Genomic DNA, 26,945 nt, shown 5'->3' on the forward strand with positions numbered 1-26,945 from the left:
TTCGATGACCTCAGTTAGTGGCTGGACAGTGGTGCTGCCATTTAAAATCAGACAGCCATTTTGACTCAGATGAGGAACTAGCTGACTAATGTGCTATTTTTGCTTCTGTATGCATGCTTGCTTAGCTATAGCCCACCCCACCCCCCTTGATTCCTGGGAAGCCTCCACTTCAAGGACATTCCAGAGATACCTGGCCACAGAGGCTCCAGCCCCTTGCAAAAGATAAGTTCTACAAACAGCTCTTGCAATAGGTTCTGCAAACAAGTTACTACCTAAGATAAGTAGACTGGAGTTCCCACACGCACCCTCTCTGAAATTCAAAATTCCCACCTGTGCCCTCTTAGAACCATTTTAAAGGTCACAATATGATGTAACATTTCCTTTAAAAACCCATTTCCTCTGAGGGTCAGGGCTCTCTCCCTCACTACGTCTGTGCCAGACTGTGAGGATGGAGCCCGGGCCTGGGCTTGCAATAAAGAAACCTGCTGCTTTTACATTCTAGTGTCTCAGCTTCTGTGGTGGTTCTCTGGGTGGCTCCTGGGTGACCAGGGGACTTGGCTCCTGGTCAGGGGTCTTGGCACAACAGAGGGGTCCTCAGGCTTGTAGCAGTCAAGCAGCTCCTTGTTTGAGTTTAAATATTTTGTTTAGAATCATTTATTAACAAAAACCCCCAATATTCTTTTTTTTAAAATTTTTATTTATTTATTTGAGAGCGACAGACACAGAGAGAAAGACAGATAGAGGGAGAGAGAGAGAATGGGCGCGCCAGGGCTTCCAGCCTCTGCAAATGAACTCCAGACGCATGCGCCCCCTTGTGCATATGGCTAACGTGGGACCTGGGGAACCGAGCCTCGAACCGGGGTCCTTAGGCTTCTCAGGCAAGCGCTTAACTGCTAAGCCATCTCTCCAGCCCCCAAACCCCCAATATTCTTGTCCCAAGAATGCACATTAAAAAAAAGTTCAGCAGTAATGATGTCTAAGGCTAGACAGTTTTGAAGTACCACACCTGTAAGAGAGTTCAATCATCTCTGGAGAGATTCGAGGCTGTTGGTCACCACAGGCACCAAGAGACAGCATCTTGCTGAGGACCACCAAAAGAGGGATGAAAATCTCTCTTGGTTGACACAGATGGAGTTTGAAGACCATTTTTGTGACTCATAGAGATATACCTGTTAAACAAGCAAGACTGGAGAACAAAAAGTGGGAGAGGAAATATTTATGCAAGGGTTGGTTACCCCTTCCCACCATATGAGAGCAGGCATCTTGACACAAGTAGTCCTGTTTATGGAAATATTGAACAGGCATTCAGTTCTGGTTGGCTAAGAACTGGACAGGCAGAGAGGCATAACTTGACTAGAATAAATGAGGGCAAGGCCTGTCCTTTGCAGAGCCAGCACATAGGGAAAAACAGTTCTTTGGAACTGGGCAAGAGATAAAGAAAAACCTTTTACTTGATTTTACCTTCAGAGGTCTAGTCACCCTAACTGTACCCCTCTTTATTTCACCATCTCATAAGAAGACACTCCAACTACTGTAAGGGGACAAGGAACGAAGATGTCAGATTACAACTTCCTGATGACTGGGGCATGAAGTTGTAGCAGCTAGAGAGTGTCTCCCAGACAGAGGAAGTATTTTAACAGACCCCAGAAGTGTACTGATGCAGTGTAGGAAGAATTAGAACTACTAGAGATGGGGAAAAAAATGACTTAAGGTCTTGTTTGTTTCCCCTCTTGGAAAGCTCTTGTTTTATTACTTAATAGGACATTCATATACCTATGTTTTTTTTTTTTTTTTGGTTATCCATTTCTCTCTGAGTGTTTAAGACCAAGCCGATAGCCAAAATATAATTAAGGATTGAGTTTGGAGGTCACTAATGGCTCTCTGTGGTAGGTTGAATAGAATAGGTAGCCCCCAATATATTCAGTTGTTTGTTTGTAGTTTGCATCTGCTGGCTACCTGGCTGGAAGCAATGTCACTGGGGGGATCTTAAGTTGTGGTGGTTGGTTTCCGATTTCAATCTAAAGATATGCAAAGTGTGGCTAGCTGGGGTTCCAGCTTCCAAAAGACTCCTGACTCAGTGTGGTTTTTCTCTGGTGGCTAGGAGAGGTTTCTGAGTCATCATACGTTCATCTTTCTCCTTAACCCCTTGGGAGGAACCAGCAGACCTGGACCTTCCACAGCACTACCTGCTGGGGAGGAGCCCAGCATCTGGCGCCTAACGTGCAGCTCTTGGAGTCTCAATATAATAAAGGCTATTTATGACAAGCCTACACCCAACATATTACTTAATGGTGAAAAACTAGAAACTTTTCCACTAAATTCAGGAACAACACAAGGGTGTCCACTGTCCCCACTTTTACTGAATATACTACTGGAAGTCAAGTCTTAGCCACAGCAATAAGGCAAGAGATGCACATAAAAGGGATACAAATTAGAAAGGAACAGATCAAGTTATCATTATCTCCAGATGACATGATTCTATATATAAAGGACCCTAAAGACTGTGCCAGCAAACTGTTAGAGCTGATAAGCACCTACAGCCATGTAGCAGGATAAAAATAAATACACAGAAATCAGTAGCCTTCATATATGCTAACAACAAACACATAGAGTATGAAATCAGAGAATCACTCCCATTCACAATTGCATCAAAGAAAATAAAGTACCTTGCAATAAACCTAACCAAGGAAGTAAAGGAACACTACAATGAAAACTATAAAACACTCAAGCGAGAAATTGCAGAAGACGCTAGGAAATGGAAAAACATCCCTTGTTGCTGGATTGGAAGAATCAATATTGTGAAAATGGCAATCTTACCAAAAGCAATCTACACATTTAATGCAATATCCATCAAAATTCCAATGACATTCTTCATGGAAATAGAAAAAACAATGAAAAATTAATGTGGAATCACAAAAAACCTCGAATATCTAAAATAATACTGAGCAACAAAAATAAGGCAGGAGGTATCACCATACCTGATTTTAACCTATACTAACAGAGCCATAGTAACAAAAACAGCATGGTACTGGCATAAAAGTAGATATGTAGATCAATGGAACAGAATAGAGGACCCACATATAAGTCCCAGTAGCTATAGCTACCTGATATTTGATAAAAATGCCAATAATACTCATTGGAGAAAAGACAGCCTCTGCAGCAAATGGTGCTGGGAAAACTGGATATGTATCTGTAGGAGGATGAAAATAGATTCTTCCCTCTCTCCATGTACAAGAATTAAGTCCAAATGGATTAAAGACCTTAACATCAGACCTGAAACTGAAACTTCTAGAGGAAACAGAAGGGGAAATCCTTCACCATACTGGTCTTGGCAAAGACTTTCTGAATATAACCCCAATTGTTCAGGCAATAAAACCACAGATTAACCATTGGAACCTCATGAAATTACAAAGATTTTGTACTGCAAAGTACACTGTGAATAAAGTAAAGGGGCAATCTACAGAATGGGAAAAAAAAAAACTTTGCCAGCTATATATCTGATAGAGGATTTATATTTAGTATATACAAAGAAATCAAAAAGTTAAATAATAAGAAATCAAACAAGGCAATCAAAAAATGGGCTATGGAACTAAATAGAGAGTTCTTAAAAGAAGAAATACGGATGACGTATAAGCATCTAAAAAAATGTTCTACATCCCTAGTCATCAGGGAAATGCAGATTAAAACTACACTGAGATTACATCTCACTCCTGTCAGATTGGCTACCATCATGAAAACAAATGATCATAAATGTTGGCAGGGATGTGGAAAAAGAGGAACCCTTCTACACTGCTGGTGGGAATGCAATCTGGTCCAGCCATTGTGAAAATCAGTGTGAAGGTTCTTAAGACAGCTAAAAATGGATCTACCAAATGACCCAGCTATAACACTCGTAGGCATATATCCTAAGGACTCATTCCATTTCCTTAGAAGTACATGCTCAACCATGTTTATTGCTGCTCAATTCATAACAGCTGGGAAATGGACCAGCCCAGATGTCCCTCAACTGATAAGTGGATAATGAAGATGTGGCACATTTATACAATGGAGTTCTACTCAGCGGTAAAGAAAAATGAAGTTGTGAAATTTGCAGGAAAATGGATGGATCTGGAAAGGATTATACTAACCCAGGCCCAGAAAGCCAAGTGCTGCATGTTCTCCCTCATATGTGGATCCTAGCTGCAGATGATTGGGCTTCTGTGTGAGAAGGAAAAAACTCAGGAGCACAGGGCAGTATGGTAAAAAGGAGATATAAAGGGAAGAGAAAGGAAGGGAAGAGGGTACTTAATAGGTTGGTATGTTATATATGTAAGCAGAAGAATAGATTAACGGGGGTGAAAAGGCCCAGAGTGAGGTCAGAGGAAGAGTCGGAGTAAAGGAAAGGTGGAGGGAGTGCTAATCAAAATCTAAAAGGATGCAAATAAATCATATGAAATCCTCTGGTTTTGGACAATGGAACACTCAAGAGCCATAGATCATTGTTAGAAAGTTTTCAGTGCCAGGGATGGGATACCTCTAGTGAGTTGTTGGCCAGGGAGGTCTCAGATGCCCCCAAAACATTATAGGCCATTGCCAAGGCCCTTGGTTTCCCACCAGGAATCGTTGGTAAGTCCCTATTGCTGAAGACTCTACATACTTGGGCTGCCAGGCCACTGAGAAATCCTGCTGGAACTGAGCTGTTAACCTCCTCCATGTAGACCAGCTGATAGAAAGCTGGAAGAAGCCATTCTACATGTAGTTCAATGAGAGAAAGAGATACCACCAGTGAAGACACTCAAAAGTGGACACTGAAAGCCTTATATAATTAGCCAGCCAGGCCAAATGAGCCAACAGGTGTAATAGTGGCATGTCTGTCATGGTGGAAACCAACTGCCCTCCAATTGGACTGGAGGCCCGCTCCTGTGTGTGTGGGCGGGGAATGTATCCCTGATACTGAAAACTTAAAACAGGGGTAGTCATGAGCCCTAGGGGTGTAACATCTGCTGATGTCTGGAGAAATGTATATACTGTGCTTATCTAATTGCCCAGTAAGCGCTTCTCTTAATATTTATACCCTTATATTAATGCTACTCTCACTTTGGGTAGAGAATCTTCTCTTTTCAGATGGCAGTGACCTTGGGATGACTCAGAAGGTATCATAGTGCTGGAAAGAAGTGACTGCAGTAATGAGTAACATCTTGATCACACCTTCCAAGCCTCAGGATCTAATGTGGAAGAGGTGGTGGAAAGACTGTAAGAGCCAAAGGAAGGGTAGGACTCCTTACAACGTGTTCCCTCCAGACACAAAATGGCCTGGATATCCATGACCTCACCGTGCCTGACACTACCTATACAAGACCACCATAAATGGAGGAAAAGATCATAACATTAAAATAGAAGATAGACTGATTGAGATGGGGAGGGGATATGATGGAGAACTGGCTTGAGTATGGCCAAAGGGCAAAAAAGGGAGGGGCTCCTGAGAATGCTGGGGGCCACTGGGAAAAGATACAGACACATGGCGCCTGCACAGGCTGAGGCACCATTTTCTTGGTATGGGTGAGCCCAACACCTGACCCGAGCCACTTTGGAGTGCTTGCAAAGATGGCTTGCAGTGTTGCCACTGCCCTAGCAGAGAAATATGAAAGTGGATGAAAAGGGAAGGGAAATTTCCTTCCCGAACTTTGCACTTCCTAGCCAGATAAGCTATGCAGGTCCACATGGATCCCCGGAAATCATCCAGGGGGTGACTTGGAGGACTTCTTCCCAACAGGAACTGGCCTCCCTCTGGGAGAGCTTAATTCCCCTAATATTCAGGAGATCCCTTAATCTATGAATCTGTGATTTCTTTTGGTGGGAGACAGTATTATTCATGATAGAAAAGAGTAGAAATGCCAAGACCAGAGGGCAATGTTCCCAAGGGCTGAATAGCACTGTGGGGGATTCCCCAATAGTCAGGACATAAGCCTATCCACAAGTGTAAGAGAATGGCGACTTGCCCCTTGAGAGGTCGATGTGTTACCAGCTTTTTGTGTTGGAGAGAAGTAGACAGAAGTTCTTTGCCAACACCCAATGGGCTGTCAGGGTCTAGGCAGAGGATGGCTGACCTTCAGTCAATACCGAAGAGTTAGTTACCTTGGCCAAGAGACATCAGTTGCCAGTTCGCCATGTCTCATGATGGATGCAAAAAGAAAATAAAGAAGGAAAAAGAGAAACCTGCCAGCCCTCAAAAACATGGAGGCAAGGCCACATGGACCAATATCTCCCAGTCCCTTTGGGAGAGCACTCACCTATCTAGTCCTGTCTCCCTGTTCTAGCACCAGCTCTGGGTTGCTGGTTCCTCCAGGACCAGCTGTGTTTCTCCCAAAGGCATCCAAGTAACTGTAGTGAGTATGCAAAAGAATCACTTTCGAGAGACAGTCTCTGTGAACAGCTCGATTTAATCAATAGGGAAATGGGTTCATAAACAATTGAGGGTTCTAAGGGGTTTGGATGTACAAGGGTGCATGCTGATTCCTAATCAGCATATGGGGACATACATTCCATCACATAAGCAATGGTAAAGGGAAGGTGTAGAGTACAGGGCAATGGGCTGTGCAAAGGGTGCTGGCTGATATCATATAAGGAGTTTCCTAGGCAACTGACCAAAGCCTAAGTTCAATTGTCCTGGGCTTGGAGAGGGAGTGGCTTCCTGTGGCCTGGGGGTACTTAGTCTTGCCTGGCAGTTCAGGCCCATCTACAGAAGGCTCCAGTCTGTGCCTAGCAGTGACTGACACCTAGGTAAATACTTAATTTATGGTATGACATAGAAAACTTTTTTCTTTCTTTTTTTGCTTTTTTTTTTTTTTTTTTTTGAGGTAGAGTCTCACTCTAGCTCAGGCTGACCTGGAATTCACTCTGCAGTCTCAGGGTGGCCTTGAATTCATAGCGATCCTCCTACACCTGCCTCCCAAGTACTGAGATTAAAGGTGTGCACTATCATGCCTGCCCAAGAAAACTTTTTTTTTTTTTTTAATTTTAGAGGCAGTGCAAAAGAGAGATGAGGGATGGGAAGAGAATTGGTGCAGCAGGACCTCATCCACTGCAATTGAACTCCAGACACTTGTGCCTCCTAGTGGGCATGTGTGACCTTATGCTTGCCTTACCTTTGTGTGCCTGGCTTATGTAGGATCTGGAAAGTCAAACATGAGTCCTTAGGATTAACAGGTGAACACCTTAACCACTAAGACATCTCCAACCAAGCCATCTTTAATATTCATGTAACACTTTACTAAATAACTCTGAGGCATATTATTTCAGTTGCCAATGGCAGAGCCCTGGCAAACTGTAGCATAATTCAACAAATATGAAGTGAAAGGGTTGAAAAATGGCTTAGTGGTTAAGATGCTTGCTGTGAAGCTTAAGGACTCAGGTTTAATCCCCAGTACCCACATAAGGCAGATACACAAGGTGGCACATGCATCTGGAGTTCATTTGTAGTGGCTAGAGGCCCTGGCGTGCATATTCTATCTCTCTCTAATAATTAAGTAAAATGAAAAAAATGAAAGTAATTTTTCTTGGCTTCTAAGAGACAAGGATTCTCACTCCAATATTTGTGTAATCCCTACCTGAGAATGAATGGTTCTGGACAGGCTGCTAAGAGACTGAAAGAGAAATTTCCAGTGAATATAGTGGAACAGGAACTACAGCAAAGAATCTTTGAGAAAAAGAATGTAAGTTAACAAACATACTACACCACTCTTCTACCAAAAATTTAAGAGTGGGTAATTAATTATTAACTGAGGAGAAACTGTAGCAAAGAAATATAAGGGAGTTAGAAGCTTCTAGCATTCACTCAACTAGTATCGACCATGGTGGCATTAAAGTGCTTCTACTCAGCCAGCAAGTGGAAAAGGACAAGGGAGATAACAGAAAATGGCAAGGAGATCCAAGTCCCATCAATACAGTAAGAAAAAAAAAAAATAGCCTACTATGTACCAGGAGACATGTTACTTCCACCACATCTTCCAGGTCTCAGGACACACTGCAGAACAAGTGGAGACATGAGTACTGCTCTCATTACTAGCCTGACAACCAGCTCCAAAAAGATAGTGTCAGATACTGTGTTGACTCAAAATTCATCCAGGCAAAATTCCAGAGGGTACAAAGAACTCAACACTAAAATACACTACTAAGACACCCACCAAAGTTCAGAGAACATTGTGGCAGAAGGGGCAGAAATATTATAAAAGGAACGTTGTGCACAGGAATGTCCTGAGGCATGCCCCCCGACCCCCACCCCAGAGACTGAGGCCTACTGAAACAAACTGACTACCAATAATACTACTGAGGAGGGTTTTCAGTGGCTTGGGGATGGCAGAAGAGATTTAACAGTATAACATTTTAAAAGATAAAATCAATTTTAAAATAAAATACATCAACTGTAAGTAGAAATAGTCCTAATATACTTAATCCCCCCAGATTCATCCCCCGGATGAGTTCCCACTTCAGAGATCTATCCATGTTAATGGGTGTTTCCTAGTTTTTAACAATGGTCTCCATTTCAGCAAAAAAGAGACATCAGAGGGGAGAAACATTAACTGTTTTCTACCTTGTTTTAAATCTGTTTGGTTTCATTACTCTTAATAAAACTCTAGAGATGAAGTAATACTATATCACCTTCTAAGTACGCATTACCATGTCAATTACAGATTTTCAGACTCATGTACCGTGTTGTTTTTGATGCTCTTCTCTTTTACTAAGTAACAGAAAACTATTAGAAATGATATTCTGGATGTTTTGAAACATTTAATTCATAGTCATTTTGCACTCTACATTGCATAAGCAAGGAAGTAGTTGATAAATATTTTGATTCTATTGGAGGAATACTTCATTTAGAGCTGTGATCATTGTTTTAATTGAATTAAGCAAAGATGTTCTTTAAACTTTAAATGAGTAGTATCATTTTATATTGATCTGAAACTGTAAATTTTCTACATTTATAACTTTTAAAAAATTATTTTTATGTACAGTTGTGTGTTTGGGGTGTACTACAGAGCAAATTTTGAAATCAAAGGGTGATTTCAAGGTGCTTGTATTCTGTCTTCTCGGAGACAGTGTCTCTATCACACCATGTAGCGTTCAGGGACCACTGCAGAGAAAGGAATTGGAAGAAGAGAAGAGCTTAAGCATGGGAAGGAGTGCTGTGGAGTGCTGTATTCCATACAAATTGTGGGAATTGCATTCATGTTATCCTAGAGGTTGGCACTATCTACACAAGATTTGTATAATATGATGGAAAATTATTACAACAAAATAGATGGGGTGGGCTGGAGAAATGGGTTAGCAGTTAAGGTACTTGCCTGTGAAGCATAAGGACCCAGGTTCAATTCTCCAGATCCCACATAAGCCAGGTGCACATGGTGGCACATGAATCTTTAGTTTGTTTTCAGTGGCTTGAGGCCCTGGTGTGCCCATTCTCTCTCTCTTCCTCCCACCCATCTCTGTCTCTAATAAATAAATAAATTATAGAAGAAGGGGGGGCAGGCATGGTGGCACATGCCTTTAATCCCAGCATTTAGGAGGCAGAGGTAGAAGGATCGCCATGAGTTCAAGGCCACACTATGAATACATAGTGAATTCCAGGTCAGCCTGGGCTAGAGTGACACCCTACTTTGAAAAAAGAAAAAAAAAAACAGAAGGGTTACTTGGAAGGAAAAAGTGTTTAAGTGGAGAGTGTATGGAAGGGGAGAAAAAAGAGGATTTTGAAAGAGGATTATTTCCTGGGTATATTGTTTATATGTATAAAAACTGTGAATGAAAAGGTTAATTAAAAAGAGTTATTGTCACAGCCTGTTGTCAGCTTATGGGTATTTTTTCTGTTTTGCTTTCTCTCATAGATTAATATTTACCTGTAATTGTTAGCTTTTGAGAATTAGGAGTTATATCTGAGAAAAGAAAATTAGTAATTTTACAGTTCAGTGATTGTTGCAATGAGTACATTGAAATTGTTAAGTAGCTTGGAAAATTAAGTGTCTCAACCAATAGTATCTCATAAAATTCAAAAGTTTTTGCACAAACATACTGTAAGTAGAGCAAACAGATTACCCACAGAATGGAAGAAAATTAGCCAGGTGTGGTGGTGCATGCCTTTAATCCCAGCACTCGGGAGGCAGAGGTAGGAGGATCACTGTGAGTTCAAGGCCACCCTGAGACTCCATAGTGAACTCCAGGTCAGCCTGGGCTAGCGTGAGAACCTACCTCAAAAAGCCAAAAAAAAAAAAAAAAGAATGGAAGAAAATTTTTGCCAGGGATACCACTGACAGAGGCCTAATATCTAGAATCTATACAGAACTCAAAATACCAAACAATAAAACAATCAAACAACCCATTCAAAAAAATGGGGTAGGAAACTCAATAAGGAATAGCAAGAGGAAGAAATATAAATAACACACATTTAACATCTCTAACTGTGATGGTTTGATTCAGCTGTCCCTCATAAACTTTGGTTTTCTGAATACTAGGTCCCCATCTGATAGCAATTTGAGAATCAAAACATCCTAGAGCTGGGCAAGGTGATGCACATCTTTAATGTCAGCACTTGGGAGGCAGAGGGAGGAGGATCACTATGAGGTCAAGGCCACCCTGAGACTACATCATGAATTCCAGGTCAGCCTGAGCTACAGTGAGACCCTGCTTTGAACATCAAGCAAACAAAAAAGAAACGTACAAACAAACAATAAACAACAACAACAACAAAATCCCTAAACCTTCTGGAGGCAGTGAATTGTTGGGGAGTGGTTATGGGTGTTATAAGACAGGTCCTCTTGCCAGTGTTTGGCACACTCTCCTGTTGCTGTTGTCTATCTGATGTTTCTCAGGACAAGGTGTCCACCCTCTGCTCATGCTGTTGTTTTGCCCAGCCATCATTGAGTCTACAAGCCAAAATAAATCCCCTTTTCCCCCACAAGCTATTTCTGGTCAGGTACTTTCTGACACCAATGCATACCTGACTGCAATAGGAAAGTTGGTACCAGAAGTAGGGTCACTGCTGCTAGAAACCTGATGCTGTGGCTTTGGCCTTTTGGAACTGTTTTGCAGGAGGAGTGTAGACAAATTTGAAATCTTAGTCTAAGAGACACCTTGCATTGCTATAAATACAGTTTAATGGATTATTCTGGTCAGAGGTGAAAGACTGAATCCATTAAGAAGTATGGGCTATGAGGTTTGGCTTTTAAAGGCAAGAAAGAGCTTTGCCTGAACTGGGCTAGAAGTCATTTGCATGAGTGGTTTGCTATTATGCCTGTGTCCTGAGAACTTATGCAGTGTTTCTTTGGATAGAAATAAACTTCTGTGAGCAGCGGGATATGGCACAGAAAAAAATGAAACCTTTGGGCCAAAACTACTACTTGTATAGCTGCAATTATTTGAGAGTTTACAATCATTGAGAATTGGACTAGCTCACCTGTACTGGGACAAGAGGAAAAATGCAGACTCTTTTGAAAGGGTCTGAATGCTGAGAGACTGTCCCATTCTTCAAAGTCAGCTTTATTACCCCCCGGATTAACAAACTGGTAGCTCACTTGTTATTATGGAGCATAATAAATGCAGGAAAGACAGGGTCATTGAATTTCCAAAACAGTTTTGTATTTTGGAAATGGTCATGGGAAAGAGAGGAGCAGGCTTGCTGGATTGCCTGCATGTAGGCCTAATGGAGCCATGGGGATGCACCATTGGTTGCAGTGGCAATCCAATGGATACTCAAGGACTATGAGATGCTCCCAAGGAGCCAGCACAGATGAAGTTTTCTGGGATTATGAGTAGATTAGCTAAAGGGGCTGAATTGGAACCCCAGTCATGTCATTGCTTAGAATTATTGGACTTGGAGATCTGTCAATGACTAGAGTTGTGGGACTTGGAGGAACAGAGTTTCATGTTTGCCCTGTTTAAATCTTATAATGGGTGGATATTTCTTTGCTTCTCCCAAAGCTATCTTTTAAAGAATGAATGTTTATTCTGTGCTTTTTTTTTTTTTTTTTTTTTTTTGGTATTATGGCTTAGTTAAAAGACCTTGGACTATGAGATGTTTGAACATCATTGGGGCCGATAAAAATTATGGGGGCTTTTAAAGTTTGATTGAATGTATGGCATTTTACATAATGATAGTTTATGGGGCCCAGGGACAGAATGTGGTGGTTTGATTCACATGCCCCCATAAACTTAGGTGTTTTGAATGCTAGATCCTCAGCTGATGGCAATTTGGGAATTCAACAAGTGTAGTGTTCGAGGTGGGCTTATGAGTGTCATAGCCAGCTTCCTCTTGCCAGTATTCTGCACACATTCCTGTTGCTGTTGCCCATCTCATGTTGCCTAGGTGATGTCCACCTTCTGCTCATGCCTTCATTTTCCCCTTAAGCCTGTATGCCAAAATAAACTTTCTGTCCCCCACAAGCTGCTCTTGGTTGGGTGTTTTCTGATGGCAATGAGAACCTGACTGCAACACTAACCATCATGGAAATGCAAATTAAAACAACTATGAGATTCCACCTTACTCCAGTTAGGAAGGCAATCATTAAAATTTCAAACAAAAGGGGCTGGAGAGATGGCTTAGTAGTTAAGGCATTTACCTGCAAAGCCAAAGGAGCCTGGTTCAACTCTCCAGGCCCCACGGAAGCCAGATGCACATGGGGGTGCATGCATCTGGAGTTCGTTTGCAGTGGCTGGAGGCCCTGGCACACCCATTTTTTCTTTCTCTCTCTGCCTCCTCTCTCTCACATAAATAAATAAAATATATTAAAAAAATTCAAACAAATGTTGGCAAGGATGTGGGATAAGAGGCATCCTCATTTACCGCTGGCGAGAATGCAAACTTGTACAACCAATGCGGAAATCAACATGAAGTTTCCTGTAAAATAAGAATATAGAACTATCAACAGACCCAGTTATTCCCCTACTGGGTATATATCCTAAACACACTATGCTTCACTACACAGACATTTTCTCAACCATGTTTATAACTGCTCAATTCATCATAGTTAGAAACTGAAACCAAACCAAGTGCCTATCACTGGATGAATATAAAACAAAGTTTTGGAACATATATACAATGGAATTCCACTCAGCAGTAAGAAGAAAAATGACACAATGAAATTTGTTGGAAAATGGGTGGGCATAGAACAGATCATACTCAACATACCATCACAGAAAGACAAATGCCACATGTCCACATGTTCACACTCATCTGTGGTTACTAACCTGGATCAGCCTGAGTTGCCTGGCATTCTGAGTAGGCAAACTGAGGCACAGCAAAAGGGATAGAAGGGTTAGGGGGAGGGGAAAGGGAGGGTGAGGAGAAATCAACACAAAAATAAAGCGAAAATAAATCAGCATCATAGAAACCTTTCTCCTTGAAGGCACACTAAAGGATAAAACAGTAAGCAGAAATATAGGGGGCCCTGGAGAAGGTGGGATGAATCCTAATCTTTAAAAAAAAAAAAAAAATGGCTCTGCCCTTTAATACCTAGTACCAGATGCCCACATTAAGCTGTTGGTTCAAGAAACATAGGAGGTCCCTAAGTCAAGACAGGCTTCTGTCAAAGCACTTGATTATCAACTTGAGATAAAAGGTAAGACCTTACTGCTGAAGACACCATATGCTACCAACACAGATCACAGAGAAACATGGCTGGAATACTGAAGAGAGCCAGTTCCCAGAGAGTTAGCACATCTAGTTCTGGAAAGCACTACCTGAGCTACTGGGGGAAAGTGGCCAACAACGGTATGAGCAAGCATGGGTCTAAGCTACACAGAAGTAATGATCCTGACAAGTTGTACCTACCAGTGCAATGGTGGCACACAGCCTTGGTAGGTAACCTATGGCTTCTGATTGGTTAAGATCTGCTCAGTGGAAGGGAACCTATATCTGGAACTGGGAAGCAGGTCTGAATCTTATAGAGACGATTATGATCTTCAATGTCAAGCTACTGCTAGACTTTGACTAAAACAGGGAATACATCCATTAAAATCTCCCAAAAATGGTGGGGGTGGGAGTGCCTGTGGGTAGTTCAGTGGGTCTGAGTTAGCAGCAGCAGTTGGGGGAAGAGAGGAAGGTATGAGGACCACAGATATGGTCAGCAGAGGCCGCAGGTAGCAAAGTAAAGTACCTGATTAGACACAGAGGCTGTGGCTAATGGCTGAGGGGATCCAAGTGCCTACCTGAGAGGGTGGGGATGAGGAGATTCCCAACTGTTCCGCTCTGTGCCCTCCCACTGTAGGTCTGTTAAGACCTACTTGACCTGGAGCCCCACAGATCATGCCTTATAGTACACTGGGAGATGAAGAACAATTAGGAGGCTGCCACCTTGACCAGAAACCTGGAGGTTCTCTTTTGTGATTGCATTGGTCTGTGAGGTGAGTCAAAATGACCATATTGCTGAGAAGTCACAATTGAAATGTCCTATCACATCCTCCCAGGATCAGGGATTTGGGTAAGGGAAAATAGGGGTGGGTGGGATTAACACAGTTTATTGTCTATGTTTGGAAGCTGTCAATGAAAAGGTTATTTTTTCCCAAGGATTTAATAATTTATAAGTTGTGTCTCTGAAAAGTTGTTCTAGCTTAGTCACAATTTATAGATCATACAGTAAAAATTACTACTTTATACAGATATAAGAATATAACATCTTTTAAGTTTAAGCTCACAACATTTTATCATTTTCTATTTGATGCACTTTGAGATTCCTCAGTGTCTACTGCCATTTCTATAGCAAAACTTAGTTGGCTAGCGATAAAAGAAATACTGTGTCCTTTCCATATCTACCTCACATAGTTGATTAAGAACGATGACTCCTCTACTGGTAAACACTGGGGAATGTCTTCATAGTCTCATTTTGATGAGTTATTTCCCCTGTAACAAGAATGTTTTCTAAACAAAAGTGAGAATAGGATTAATCAAAAGGTTTAAATATGCACATTTTGAACGCTGCTTAAAGGGCATAACTTCTCTTTTTAATCAAAGAACATTCACTGGAAGCTTCCCTTTCAAGGCACCATCTTAGGTCAGCCCAAGCTGACATAAAATTCAATCGATAGCTGCAGACTGACCTTGAACTACCAGCAACTCTTATCTCAGCCTCCTGAGAACTGGGAATAAAGTTTTTTGCCTCCACCAGTTGTTACATGCCATAGATTTTGATTCAATTCTCAGTCATACGTATGGATACCCACACACTGAGAAGGGTCTCTTATTCAATGACCAAATAGTTAAATACTCATCTCTTATATGTCACTATGCACTGGTGGCAACATCTTGACTAGCTAGTTGATTTTGGAGCTTGGATGTTCCACTGCTTGTACAAAATGTACATGGATTTTCTCCCACAGTAGCTCCCACTGTGCCTTTTATTACTATGGTAAAAGTCTCATAGTGAGATGACTTCAATTTCAGTTTCAACTTTATTTTTTCAGTTCCCTGGGACCACATCCTATACTGTATTCAGCAAAAGGGTCTAACCATTTAGTTCTGGTGGGTAACCAAGCACAGCAGCAATGGCCTACAATGTTTTGTATATGATGACCCTACTGGAACAACAATGTATTTTCCTACCAGTATGAAGAATCCAGGAGTAGATATTGGCAGGAAGATTATGGAAAATGGAAATACTATAAGGTGGAAAGTGACAAATGAGTGTGAGATAAAGAACATGTGCCAGGACTCCATGAGGTAATTTGCTTGGTGTGTATGAGGTAAAGAACCTGTGAACATTCTCCACAAGGGAATACATCTGGTGTGCATGATGCAAAGAACCTGAGCAAAGTTTCCTTAAGGGAATGTGCCTACTGTGTTTGAGGAACAGCCAGGGTGCAAGTGAGTCTGAGAAGAGAGCAGATAGGCTGAAAAATGCATGGTGGGAGAGGACTGAAGGTTCAGACATAAAAGCCTTTGTAAGGACCAGAACTTATTATTATTGAACCTTGCTAATATTAGGATTGCTGTCATAAGGAGGTCTTTTATTTTAGTCATTGTACCTGTGGCTTAGAAATATACTCATTAAATCCAATTAAGAACAAACCTGTAGCCTGAGAGCATACCTAGTACTCTTTCTAGTCTGCAGTTTTTGGACTGGCCAGCCCACATCCTGTAATGAGTCCTACAAATCCCATTAAGAATATGTATTAATCCTGTCAGTACTGGTGTTCTAGAAAACAATGACCAGTATAAACTAGTGTAGATTTTTAGGACCCCCATGTATGAACTGACAACTTCTGCAAATGACTTCTTCTTTTCCTATTTGCATACTTCTACTGAATTTGTCTTATTTCTCTAGCTAAGGTTTTCCAGCAGTATAGATAATAAGGAGAGGAATTATCACGCTTGTCTTCCTAACTTTATTGAAAATGATTTTAATAACGTCCCCATTTGAAATAATGTCAGCTAATGGTTTGTTATATATAGTCTTCAGCATGTTAAAACAGCAAAATACACTCTTCTACTAAAAAGTGAGGTGCATAAGAAATTATCAATGGCAGCAGAGAAGTAGGAGAGATTCAGAGCTTCTACATAGCAGCATGCAGATGTGGCTCCAGCAGCAGTGGAACCAGGTCTGTGAGGCCACAGCCACAAGGATTGAGCTGAAGTACAGGAAGAACCAGGTGAGGGGATTCTTCACTCACACCAGCCCGCTCACAAACTCAAGAAATGTGAAGGGAGTACAGCAAGGACCAATGGAGTGGCTAGTGAGGAAGAGGATCATGAGGACCAGCAGGAGAACTTCAGCCACAATCCAGATCCCCCATACCCACTGCCAGCCAGCACAAGTACCAGCAAACACCAGAGACCTTGGGAGGGGAGCTCACCTACACAGCATCCGGCGCAGGCAATCAGAGCAGTGACCCAGCAACCCAGCCAGCCTACCTAAGCCCATAGTGCAGCAAAGAGGGACGTAAGCAGGAGTGCAACATAATTGATACCAAAACCATCCAAAAGGTAACTGTGATTACATCATGACAGAACCCCTCAAATAAGCCAGGTATATAGGCTTGAATTGGATATGCTAATTGTACCTTCCATGACACGGTAAATTGTGTGTTAAACCTGAAGGATGGTTGGATTTGCCATTCTTAAATAAGCTATATTTTGGCCTTGTCATTTGTTGCTTCCTGATTTATAATGCCTTTGTAACCACTTGTGTTGTTCATTAAGGAAGGTTATCACTTGGTCACAAGCTGACTTGGAACACACAACAGACCAGAAATCTTAGCTTCCCAGTTGACAGGATTAAGGGTGCCAGGCAACATACATCCTTACAGACTGTGAGTTTGTAAGAGGATTTCATTGCCATAATATCTACTTTGGCATAAATACTCTGCCCCATCTTTCATTGAATGTGTACATTGTTTAGTAAAATTTTAGATGCTGCCTTTATTTTGTCCCACTCAGCCTACTTGAATACTCTCACAGCCGGCAAACCAAATGCCTACTGTCACTTATGTGGTTACTATGAGAGTCTTAAGAATCACACAAAACAACTTAAGCTCTACCATGAAGATATATAACATTAGGTTGCTTAATACATCTAATAATATTGCAAAAAATTAGAAAATCCAAACATAAATTAATCCAACATACAAAAGTCACTACATTAAATACAAGAAATACAAAAAATTAGGACAATATAAATTCAACAAAAAGTATTAATGCATCAGAAATGATCTCCAGTAAGAATGAGAGGAAATGTCTAAGAAAGATTTCAAAAGAATGATTATAAATATGCTCAAAGAAGTCAAAGAGAAAAAAAAAGGAATGAAAGAGGAAATCAAAGGAATCAAAGAAGACACAGGAAACCAATTTAATGAAATAAAAAGGTCAATAGACACAAATAAGGAAATAAAAATAATAAAGAAAAAACAGACTTGCTAGCAATGTAGAACACAGCCAATGAAATAATAATAATAATAATAATAATAATAATAATAATAATAACAAAACTCTGTAGAAAATCTTACCAGTAGAATGGATGAGATGACAGAATATCTAAACTAGAAGACAAGGGGATTTCAAAAGATATTTGGGTCACTATGAAAAGATCAAACATAAGAGTTTATGGTATAGTAGAAGGAGAAGAATTTCACACCAAAGGCATAGTAGGAAATTTTCATCAAAATCATAGAAGAAAACTTCCCCCAAACTGGGAAAAAGGAGCCAATGCAGATACAGGAATCCTTAGAACACCAAACAGACAAAACCTGGAAACAACCTCTCCTCGCCATATAATTAAACTACCAAACATACAAATCAAAGAAAAAATATTGAAAGCAGTTAGAGAGAAAAATTCAAGTTACCTACAAAGGCAAGCCAATCAGGATCACAGCAGATAATTCAACACAAACTTTAAAAGCCAGAAGGGCCTGGAGTGGTGAGAATGATTTAGAGAAAGGCCAGAGAAAGATTTCAAAAGAATGATTAAAAATATGTTCAAAGAAATCAAGGAGGTAATCAAATAAATGAAAAAAGACCCCGATAACCAATTCAATGAAATAAGGAGGTCAATACAACCAATAAATAAGGGAAAAGAAAAAAGAAAAAAAAAAAAAAAACAGGGCTTGAGGAATGGCTTAGCGATTAAGGCACTTGCCTGCAAAGCCAAAGGACCCAGGTTCGATTCCCTAGGACCCACGTTAGCGAGATGCACAAGGGGGCGCACGTGTCTGGAGTTCGTTTGCAGTGGCTGGAGGCCCTGGCATGACCATTCATTGTCTCTCTCTCCCCACCTCTTTCTCTGCTAAATAAATAAAATGAACAGTGAGAATTACTAGCAATGAAGAACACAGTCAATGACATAGAAAGCTCTGTAGAAAATCTTACCAGTAGAATGGATGAAGGAGAGGACATAATATCTAAACTAGAAGATCGGGTGGCAGATCTAATACAGTCCAATAAAGATAAAGAAAAACTAACAGGAAAGTATGAATTTGAATTTCAAGATATTCAGGACACTATGAAAAGATCAAACAAGAACCTCCACACTGAAGACTTCAGGGTATAGTAGAAGGAGAAATATTTCACTCCAAAGGAATAGTAGGTGCTTTCAACAAAATCATAGCAGGAAACCTCCCCTAAATTGCGAAAGAGATGAAATGCAGATACAGGAGTGCTTTAAAACACCACCCAGACAAAAACTGGAAAGAACCTCTCCTTGCCATATTATAAGTAAACTACAAAACATACAAAGCAAAGAAAATATATTGAAAGCAGTTAGAAAAATCAAGTCACATACAAAGGCAAGCCCATCAGTATCAGATTACTCAACACACTATGTTCTGAAAGACAACAACGATCAATGAAGGTTACTTTATCCTGCAAAGGAACCCATTCAAATAGATAGAGAAATAGGGCCATTCCACAACAAAACAGGGTAAAGGAATAGTTGAAGACAAAACCAGCTCTACCTGTAAAAAGCAAACCATACTCAAATACTAGTTAACACAAGAGAGCAATGGTAAAAATGGAAGAACTACAAAAACATGGCAAAAATAAATGAACACCTTTCAAGAATATCTATTAATATCAGTGGCCTCAATGCCCCAAACAAAAGACATAGGTTTGCATACTAGGTTAAAAGCACAATCCTTAATTTGTTGCCTTCAAGAAACTCACCTTTCTACAAAGGATGGACACTATCTATCTTAGGGTGAAAGGTTGGAAAACAGGGTTTCAAGCAAATGGGCGTAGAAAACAACTAGGGATTGGTATCCTAATATCTGACAAGGTAGAATTCCGTCCAACATTAAGGAAGGTCACTTTATATTGATTAAAGGCACACTCCAGCTGGAGGACATTACAATCCTAAACATAAATGCACCACATGGGGCTCCCAACTTCACCAAACAAATGATATTAGAAGTAAGATCACATACACCACCAAAGGTATAGTGGGTGAATTCAACACTAATCTATTCACAGGTCATCCCAGCAAAAAAATAAACAGAGGCATCAGGATTAAATGAGGTCACAGAAGAAATGGACCTAACAGATATATACAGTACATTTCATCCAAATGCTGCAGAATACAGAATTCTTTACAACAACACATGGAACATTGTCTAAAATAGAGCATATATTAGGTCACAAAGCAAATCTTAGCAAATACAGGAAAATTGAAATAATTTCTTGTGTTCTTTCTGAACATAATGGGATCAAACTACAAATCCATAGCAAGAAAAGCTATAGAGTATACACAAAAGCATGAAAAGCAAACAATACACTACTGAATGATGAATTAGTCAAATAAGAAATCAAGAAGGAAATAAAAAAATTCATAAAGTCAAATGATAACAAGAACACAACATACTAAAACCTTTAGGGCACAATGAAGTCAGTCCTAAGAGCGAAATTTATAACTTTAAGTGTCTATGTTAAGAACTTAGAAAGGTCAGAAATAAGCAACTAAATGCTTTACCTTAAAGCCTTGGAAAAAGAAGAACAAGGTGAACCAAAAATCAGTAGACAGGAAGAAATATAAACATTAGGGCAGAAATTAATGAAATAAAACCTGCCCCCCAAAAATCCAAAGAATCGTATGCTTGTCTGTAAAGAAACTCTTCAGCTTCATATGATCCCATTGGTTGAAGAGTTTCTTTACAGACAAGCATACAATAAGCAAAGCCACAGAATGGGAGAAAATATTTGCGGATTATCCAACTGATAGAAGCCTAATCTCTAGAATCTACAAAGAACTCAAAAATCTAAACAGTAAGAAGTCAAACACCCCACTCACAAAATGGGGCAAAGAGATGAACAGGCAGTTCACAGAGGAAGAAATACAAAGGGCAAACACACACTTAAGAAAATGATCATCATCTCTAAACATCAGAGAAATGCAAATTAAAACAACTATGAGATTCTACCTTACCCCAATAAGGATAGCAAACATCCAAAAATCAAACAAATATAAATGCTGGCAAGGATGTGGAGAAGCAAGAACACTCATCCACTGTTGGTGGGAATGTAGAATGGTACAACCACTTTGGAAAGCAATAAGGAGACTCCTGAAAAACCTGACTATAGATACCAACAAACCCAGTTATTCCCTTACTGGGCATCTACCCTAAAACCTTCAAACCACAGGCCAGATAGATTTGCTCAACCAAGTTTGTAGCGGCTCAATTCGTAATAGCTAAGAGCAGGAATCAACCCAGATGTCCATCACTAGAAGAATGGATAACTAAGATGTGGTAAATCTATACAATGGAATTCTATACATCAGTAAGAAAAAATGACACAAAGAAATTTGAGGAAAAATGAGTGAACCTGGAACAGATACATTCTCAGTGAACTTACGCAATCACAGAAAAAAAATCGCCACATAGTCTCACTCATCTACAGCACCTAACCTGAATCTACCCAAGATACCTTACACACCCAGCAAGCATCTCATGGACTAGACACTAGGAGGGATGGGGAGGAACGGGAGGGCATTGAAGGGGTGGGAAACACTAATCTAGACCCAAATAGCAATGGTACCATAAAATTCTACTTCCTAAAAGGCAGACAAAATGGCTGAACCTTCACCAGGCCCTTACAGGGAATACCTAAACCACAAGACACTGGAGAGGGTAGGATCAAGTCTAACCTAAATCCTCTACATCTTCCCTCCCTCCCTCTCCCTTTCTCCTCTCTAACTCCTATATATTAGTTACCTGTTTTCTTTTTTCCTCATTTTTTTAGGGGACACTGACCTGTAACTCCCAGTACCAGGATGGGGCTATCACCCACAATGAGCTTTTGATCAGAGAAACCTACAAGGTTTCCTAAAAGAAAGACAGATTTCTGTCAGAGTACTTGATGACCCACCAAAGGTTAGTGTAAAGACCCTATTGCTGAAGACACCATATGCAGCTGACATGTAAAATGGAATGGCATGGCTGGAAGCCAGGAGTCACTCAGTCGCCAGTCAGTCAATGCGTCTAGTGACAGAAGGTGCTACAAGGGTGACTGGGGGAAACAACCAATATCTGTCCAAGCAACTCATGGTCCAACCTACTTAGCAGCAAATAACCTGGTGTGATGTCCACACAAGTGCAATAGTGGCACACAGCCATGGTGGGGAGCCAACTCCTCTTGATTTGGCTAACTGATCCCCTCAGTGGGACAAGACACATAGCTAGAGCTGGGAAACAAGTCAGAACCATATCCAAACATAACACCACTCTCCAATATCAAGCTACCATTAATCATGGGCTACAAGAGGGCCTACACCTATTAAACTCTATAAAAAAAAGGAAGGGCTATCTCATTTGTCCTGGTGCTACCTTACTCTCCGTTGGAGAACCTGTTTCTTTTTCAGATAGATACAGATCCTAAGGAGAGAACATACACATTATACCTCATTATACCTCAAAAGGGCCCTGGCTGAATCTAAGGAAAATTGGCAAAACAAGCAAGGGTGCTATTTTCCTGATGAACCGGATAACAGCACAAGGGTGAAGGAGACCAACACAGAGAAAAATCAACACCTACCAAATCAGAGAGCCACAGCCCCAGAGGCCCCCAACATCTCATCACTGAAGCAGACCAAAAATGAACCCAACATGGCTCAGGGACATTTTGCGGAAGAGGGGGCCGAAAGAATGTCAGAGCCCCATGTTGGGTCATGATATACAGAGACATTTACGGTACCAATAACTGTGGGCTAACTCCACAACGCACGACCCATATACCTCAACAAGGAGGGGCCAATGGGGAAGGGGTAGGTCACAGATGAGCCTAATAATGGTACCAAACTGCCTGTACTTGAAGAATAGAAAACTAATTTTAAAAAATCCAAAGAATCAATGAAACAAAGAGTTGGCTCTTTGAAAGGATAAACAAGATTGATAAACCCTTAGCAAATATGACAAAACAAAAAAGAGACACCAGTTAAAAAAATTAGAGATGAAAAAGGCACCATCACAACAGAGCAGAGAAACTTACAAAATCATAGGGAAACACTCTAAGAACATATACTCCACTAAGTATGTAAATCTGAAAGAAATGGATAACTTCCTTGATTTATATGACCTACCTAAATTAAATCAAGATGAGATTAACAACTTAAATAGACCCATAACAAGTATGGAGATCCAAGCAGTTATCAAAAATCTCCCAAAAAAAAAGTCCAGGCCCAGACGGATTCACCGGTGGATATTACCAGACCTTCATGGACTAACTTAACACCAATGCTTCTTAAAATTTTCCATAAAATAGGAAAAGAAGGAATCCTACCAAACTCATTCTACAAAGCCAGCATCACCCTGATGCCACAACCAGGCAAAAAAAAAAAAAAAAAAAAAAAAGAAGAAGAAGAAGAAGAAAAGAAAACAGAGAATTACAGACCAATCTCCCTCATGAACATAGATACAAAAATAGTTGACAAAATGTTGGCAAACAGAATACAAGAACATATAAAATCCCCAGAGATGCAGGGATGATTCAATATTTGCAAACTGATAAATGTAGTACAGTATATAAATGGACTGAAGGAAAAATATCATATGATCATCTCATTATATACAGAAAAACCATTTGCCAAAACCCAACATCCCTTCATGATAAAAATTCCTATAGAGACTGGGAATAGAAGGAACATAACTCAACATAATAAAGGCTATTTATAAGAAGCCTACTGCTAACATATTACTAAATGGAGAAAAACTTGAAGCTTTTCCACTAAAATCAGGAACACTGCCCCACTTTTAATAAAGGACTGGAAGTCTCAGCCAGAGCAATAAGGCAAGAGACATACATAAAAGGGATGCAAATTAGAAAGGAAGTGGTCAAGTTATCATTATTTGCAGATGATACGATTGTGTACATAAAGGATCTTAAAAACTCTACCAGCAAACTGTCATAGTTGATAAACACCTATAGCCATGTAGCAGGACACAAAATAAACAACAGAAATCAGTAGCCTTTCTATATGCTAACAACAAACAGAATGAAATCAGAGAATCTCTCACATTCATAATTGCATCAAAAGAACACATAAACAAAATACCTTGGAATAAACTTAAGGAAGTGAAGGATCTCTGCAATGAAAGCTTTAAAACACTCAAGCGAGAAATTGCAGAAGATATTAGGGAATGGAAAGACATCCCTTGTTCTTGGATCAGAAAAATCAAAATTGTGAAAATCACGATCTTACCAAAAGGAACCTACACATTTAATGCAATCCCCCAAATTACAAAGGCATTGTTCCCGGAAATAGAAAAAAAATCCAAAATTTCATTTGGAAGCACAATATCTTGAACATCCAAACAATTTTGAGCTGCTGGTATCACCATGCCTGATTTTAACCTACACTTCAGAGCCATAGTAACAAAAACAGCATGAGGCTTGCACAAAAACAGACATGTAGAATAATGGAACATAATACAGGTATCTATATCCACCTGACATTTGACAAAAATGCCTTTTCAGCAAATCATGCTGGGAAAACTGGATATGTGTCTGCAGAAGTATGAAAATAGATATATATCTCCCTCCAATGCACAAGAATTAAGTCCAAATGGATCAAATAATTTAATATCAGACCTGAAACTCTGAAACTGCTAGAGGAAATAGTAGGGAAATCCTTCAACATACTGATCTTGGCAAAGACGTTCTGAATATAATCCGAATTGCTCAGGCAATAAAACCACAAATTAACTGATGAAATTACAAAGCTTTTATATAGAAAAGGATACTGTGAACAGAGCAAAGAGGTGAGCTACACTACATCCTAAATTGTTGGTGGGAATGCAATCTGGTCCGGCCATTGTGGAAATCAGTGTGGATGCTCCTGAGACAGCTAAAAATAGGACCACCATATGACCCATGTATATCAATCCTAGGCATATATTCTAAGGATTCATCTCACTACCTTGGAGATATTTGCTCAGCCACATTTATTGCCACTCTACTCACAATAGCTAGAAAATGGAAGCAAGCCTAGATGTTCCTCAACTGATAAGTAGAAAATGAAGATGTGGCACATTTACACAATGGGGTTCTACTCAGCGGTAAAGAAAAATAATGCTATAAAATTTGCGGGAGAATGGATGGATCTAGAAAGTATTACACTTAGTAAGGTAACTCAGGCCCAGAAAGCCAAACTTCATATGTTCTCTCTTATATAAGGAGCTACAAATGATTGGACTTCTATTTGAGTAGGAAGAAAATTCTATAGGCTCAGGGTCCATTGTGAAAAAGGTAGCACAAATAATATAAGAACCAAAAGAAGGGTAGAACTCCTTACAACGTGCATCTCCAAACACAAAATGGCCTGATATCCATGACCTCACAGTGTTGATAGTACATACAGAAGACCAGTATAATAGCAGGAAAAGATCATGACACCAAAATAGAAGACAGGCTGATCGAGTGGGAGGGGGCTATGATGGGGAGTGGAGTTTTGAAGGGGAAAGTGTGTGTGGGGGGGTTACCATTGGATATTGTTTACAATTATGGAAGTCATCAATAAAAAATCTGATAAGACCTTTAAAACATTGTTCATAAAAAATTTACAGATATTATTCTTACATTCATTACATCTTATATCAATTACTTACATTAAAAATTGAGTAACAGCTGAGCATAGTGGCACATGCCTTTAATTCCAGGAAATACATGGATCACTGTGAGTTAGGGGCCTGAGATTACATAGTGAATTCCCAGGCAGCATGGGTTGAACAAAAACATGAGGCTACAGGAAAACCTTTGTACTGAAACATTCAGTTTCCCCAACCCACGTAAAAACATGACCATTTTATGATTATGTATCTATTTAGCCTATGTAAAAATGTCCACAGCAAATAGAAATCTGCTCAAAACTCAAAAATCTAGCATCTCAACTGATATGTCAGAATGTCTATTAACTTTGAGCCTTGTTACCTCACACTACAGTGACTTATTTCCAACACATAGACACAGAGTAAACATTTCTATTGCAAAAAGAAGGCATTACAATTTGGAAAACAAACAGGACAAATTTCAAAACTTGCAGCTTTACCTAAGGAACTTGAGAGAAAAAAATCACATGTTCTGCAAGTTTAACCCCTTCAGTCCTGAATGCTAGCTTTATGGAGTAATGAAACTATGCCAGCATGAGGACCATTCCATGGTGCCCATTCCCAGAGAATCCAAGCAGCTACACGGAAACATTTTTCATCTCCACAACTCTCTTTATGACATCATAGAGTGCAATATTCAGGGTTCTCTGGAGGAACAGAGCTACTAAAATGAATTATATTAACAAGGGAATTTATTGAATTTGCTTATGGTAATTCAATGGCAGTTGTATGCCTGAGAATCAAGGAATCCAGTAGCTGGTCAGTCCACATGGCCAGATGCCTCTGCAGTCCCAATCCAGCACCATAGGCTTATAGGCTTCCTGAGAAACCACTGGTTTTCAATTCATGTGTGTCTTCAGTTGACTCTGGTCATCAGTCCTCACTGGTTTTCAATCCATGCTGGAAAACAGCAAGCAGCTCTGGAGCCAAGTGGAATGATAGGGCTGTTTTCACCCAGAGCTTCCTTATATAATGTCCCCATCTGAAAGGAGCCTCCTGCTCTGGGGGAAGAACTTACTCCTTCAGTTAATCCTTCCTGAAATCAAGCTCAGGAACACACCCAAAAGGGATTTCTTTGGATTACTAAACAGATCAAGTTGAAAACACCTTATCCACAAGTCCACCCCTTGTCATATAGACAACAAACCACATCTCTTTACATAATACTTAATTTCCAAATGAAAACAGTAAAAAGTTCACAATTCCACCTAACATGTTATAATCCCATATACAACAAGAAGTGCAAAATCTTCCCCTAACACAAAGAAAAATTCCTTGAGGAATAATTAGTCTCCAACACACTAAGTCTAATATAAATTCAACAACAATTAGCTAATGATATAATCTTAGTGTTGGTGTAGATATGTACAAAAACTCCCTACCGGGCTGGAGAGATGACTTAG

The 26,945-nt window shown here is 40.1% G+C and overlaps 1 protein-coding gene across 3 annotated transcripts in view; it reads right to left on the bottom strand.

Moving 5' to 3' along the window:
- The window catches only part of LOC123457307 (zinc finger protein 39-like), a 94,268-nt gene that overhangs the window by 1,886 nt on the left and 65,437 nt on the right, over positions 1-26,945 (bottom strand). The window contains exon 8 of one of the 3 annotated variants that reach the window (XR_006634968.1): positions 1,007-1,186. The exons of 1 other annotated variant lie outside the window; for it this stretch is intronic. Coding sequence is in view for 1 of the 2 variants with exons in the window: in XM_045141279.1 (XP_044997214.1) it covers positions 26,423-26,442 (20 nt within the window). In the remaining variant the exon portion in view is untranslated. Of the gene's footprint in view, positions 1-1,006; positions 1,187-25,458; positions 26,443-26,945 lie in introns of those variants that run through there. One more of the 3 variants, XM_045141279.1, reaches the window with a different exon arrangement.

Source organism: Jaculus jaculus, unplaced genomic scaffold (assembly GCF_020740685.1).
Source record: "Jaculus jaculus isolate mJacJac1 unplaced genomic scaffold, mJacJac1.mat.Y.cur mat_scaffold_35_1_3033546_arrow_ctg1, whole genome shotgun sequence".
NCBI lineage: Eukaryota > Metazoa > Chordata > Mammalia > Rodentia > Dipodidae > Jaculus > Jaculus jaculus.